The sequence below is a fragment of the Limulus polyphemus genome, unplaced genomic scaffold (genome assembly GCF_000517525.1).
Source record: "Limulus polyphemus unplaced genomic scaffold, Limulus_polyphemus-2.1.2 Scaffold335, whole genome shotgun sequence".
NCBI lineage: Eukaryota > Metazoa > Arthropoda > Merostomata > Xiphosura > Limulidae > Limulus > Limulus polyphemus.
In genome coordinates this window covers 505,216-508,781 of record NW_013665945.1, presented here as the reverse complement: position 1 = coordinate 508,781, position 3,566 = coordinate 505,216, and the positions used below count along the sequence as shown (strand labels likewise).

General features: G+C 32.3%; 1 protein-coding gene across 3 annotated transcripts in view; it reads left to right on the top strand.

Moving 5' to 3' along the window:
• The window catches only part of LOC106457468 (Down syndrome cell adhesion molecule-like protein Dscam2), a 134,235-nt gene that overhangs the window by 122,524 nt on the left and 8,145 nt on the right, over window positions 1-3,566 (top strand). For all 3 annotated transcript variants that reach the window (XM_022383413.1, XM_022383412.1, XM_022383414.1), the window contains exon 23: window positions 2,740-2,815. In XM_022383413.1, the coding sequence (XP_022239121.1) occupies window positions 2,740-2,815 (76 nt within the window). The remainder of the gene's footprint in view (window positions 1-2,739; window positions 2,816-3,566) is intronic.

Sequence of the window (3,566 nt, the reverse complement as noted above, 5' to 3'; positions counted from 1 at the left end):
TCAATATATCTGAAGTTTCCGATTAATAAGCGTTAATCACAGTTATAGCTTACGAAGTTTATAGCACACCAATTATATCAACCTAATAATAGATAATGTTTTTAGGCTTGTTTCGTTGGTTATATTTACAGGCGTGTGGAGAGTTTCTCTAAAATTCAGATTACGTAACGATACAAAGCTACACTAGCGTTTACGTACACACACACATATATTGTTGATTCTTACACTCAATAATCTTCTACAACTTTAGAGAATAGGTGGTAGACTCGCAATACATATTTAACAGTATACATTATGTACATTTCTAAATATAAATTTAATTTAAACAAACATCCATATTAAAATAAATATAGAATAATAAATCCGTCGCATATGATATTAAATCTGGAAGCAACTTTACATGAAATATATCTTAAACAATTGCATGATTGTTCACTTAAACTGCATAAATATCTATTGAAAAGTCAACGAGTCATCATTCTGTTGTAACACTGCACGGGGAGATAGACTTAAATTACCATAAATATGTATGTTTTATTAAAGTAAAGTTCTGTACTATCTGCATGCAGAGTAGTTAGTAATTGTTAAATTATATTAGTAATTTAAACAACTCTGCGACTATTTCACGCCAAAAAATGCTAATGCTTCATCAGAAGAATGTAATAATAATAATCCCTGTAGACTCCCACTGGAGCATAGGGCCCCAACAACACATCGCCGACAGAAGTTGTTGTGGTAGTTTTTTAGCCGGTTGGTTTTTACGGGGCGGAGTTGCTAGCCCCGCGTCCAACCCTTCTCCTTTCTCATCCTGTACTTAGGACCAAGCAAAGATGGTGGCATACCTGCCGAGGAACGAACCCGGTACCTTTGGATTAGAAATCCAATGCGCTATAGGGACACCAGAAGAATGTAAACAATGTAGAAAACATTAAATACCATAGGTATCTGCGCTATAATTATATAAGCATATTAATTTTTAAATCACAAAAATAGGGGATTCAGCTTAACCCCTATGTACGTGCGTTTAGTTTAAACAATGATTATATTTAAGCTTTATCGCTCAAACAGCGATCACAACGAAATTTTATCGCTCAAGTAATGGTTACAATTAAGCTTTATCACTTAACCAATGATTACAATTAAGTTTAACACCAAAAATATGGTTATGGTTAAGCTTTAATGCATAGAAAATTATTACAGTTAAGCATTATCGATCAAACAGTGATTACAATTAAGCTTTATCGCCCAAGCAATGGTTACAGTTAAGCTTTATCGCCCAACCAATGGTTACAGTTAAGCTTTATCGCCCAAGCAATGGTTACAGTTAAGTTTTATCGCTCAAATAATTGTTGCAGTTAAGCTTTATCGTTCAAATAGTGATCAAATTAAGCTTTATCGCTCAAAGAATTTTAGAATTAAGTTTTATCGCTCAAACGATGAATATAATTAAGCCTTATCGTCCAAATAGTGGTTACAGTTAAGCTTTAACGCTCAAATGTGGTCATATCTAAGTTTTATAGCTCAAAGAATAATTATATTTGAGCTGTATCACTCAAAAAATGGTTACAGTTAAGCTTTATCACTCAATCAATGTTTACAATTAAGCTTTATCGCTGAAACAATAATTAAATTTAGCTTTATTGCTTAAACGATGGTTACAATTAAGCTTTGTAGTCGTCCTTGAAACATATTTCATGTATGTAATGTTTATAAGCATGAAAGACTAGAGTAACGGAAAAGTGTTTTCTGCAGATTCAATAAATCGATTTCAAGATAATAAAATAATTTGTGTTTCTGTACAAGGTAGCTTGAAAAGAACAGTCATCGATTTTTTCTTGTTGCTTAAGTCGGTAATGTAAATATAGGAGCATCATGCCTCTTTTTGCTTAATTATACAAGAAAAACCTGTTGATGAGTGTTACTTTATGAAAGTTAGGCTTATTAATTGTAAAACCAATGGAAAAATGAACCTGCTTCCAAAAGTCAACATTCTAAAGAGCTTATAAAACACCCCCCCCCCCCAGTGGCACAGCGGTTTGTTTGCGTACTTACAACGCTAGAAACCGGGTTTCGATACCCGTGGTAGGCAGAGCACAGATAGTCTATTGTGTAGCTTTGTGCTTAATTACAAACAAACAAAAAAAGCTGATACAAAATGCATGATACAACATTACCGAAATTTATTGTTTTATAACTAACTAAATTAAATGTTCATCTTATACATTGAATTTATACATTTTTATAGCGAGGAATAAACCTAGTTATTAAATTAGAAAACAAGAGGGAACCCTCAATAGTCACGGCTGTAATTAGATTTAAAATCGGTCAAGAGATGGAGCTATGAACTAAAAGTTTGTACTCGAAAAAACTCCGAGCCATTCTATGAGCCGCTTTGCCGCGCTAAAAATCATGAATAAAATATCACCATTAATAAGATGTAGTTGATTACATAATTACAAAACTTGTTTGTATTACAATTATGGAAATATTTTCAGCAAACAGGATTGTTCATCCCAAAATTAAGTAAAAAGATGTGATAATAAACGATAAGTGTTAAGGCGTAACACGACTAGTTTCTTCTCGTACAAACAGTAATAACTTTCTTGTTTTTATGAATAAACCCTGCTTTTTTTGATACGCTTGTCTTCTACTCAGTCCAACTAATATTCAAGTATTTTTGTTTCTCATTACAAATCTTGCTCATCTGGAAAATGACTGTGGATTTTACGTTTATTTCAGAGAAGAAGCAGATTTAAAATGGCATCTGAACATGGACAGGATGCAAGAATAGGAAGCGATGCAAGTTCGGATTATGGTGAATTTATTATCATTATTCTCGAGCATATTTTACCTTTAAAAATCTGTATTTTACATCACATTGTTTAGTTACATTTAAGACTATACATTCCGTATAACAGTTCCAACCGGGTAAAAACCAGCCAGTTTAGCTGTATTAGTATTTCATTATTTCGTTAGAAGATCATTTTGAGTATGATGAATATGCTAGAAGATCATTTTGAAGAACACTTGTTCGTTAGAAGATCATGTGTACATGAGATCATTTTGAAGGTCATATGTTCATTAAAAAATCATTTGAGAGTCACGAGTTCGTTAGAAGGTAATTTTGAAAATAGTGTTCATTAGAGGATAATATTAACAGTCATGAGTCTTCCCATAAAATTCACGAGGTTTTGATTAATTGCGTAAATTTTTAAGTTCGTCATGTAAACTTAGTGTCGTGTTTTAGAGTAATCACATAATAAAAATTTTATAACTACCTTACACTTTCATATTTAATTAATTTTTCCAAATACACTAACTCGATAGTTCATAAAAATAGTATCACAGATATATGCGTGTTACCACTTATTTATATATTCTGTATATAATACATTACAATTAACGTAGAAGCATAATAACGATAACTTTGTCTGGTTCTTTCAGTATCTTCTGACTTTGATTGAAACATGCGAGATATCTCTCGATAGCTTCGGTACTATCAAAGGCGCCATCTATAATAATGTTTATACCTCTAGATTCCAGTGGCGTAGCAAGGGTTCTCAGCA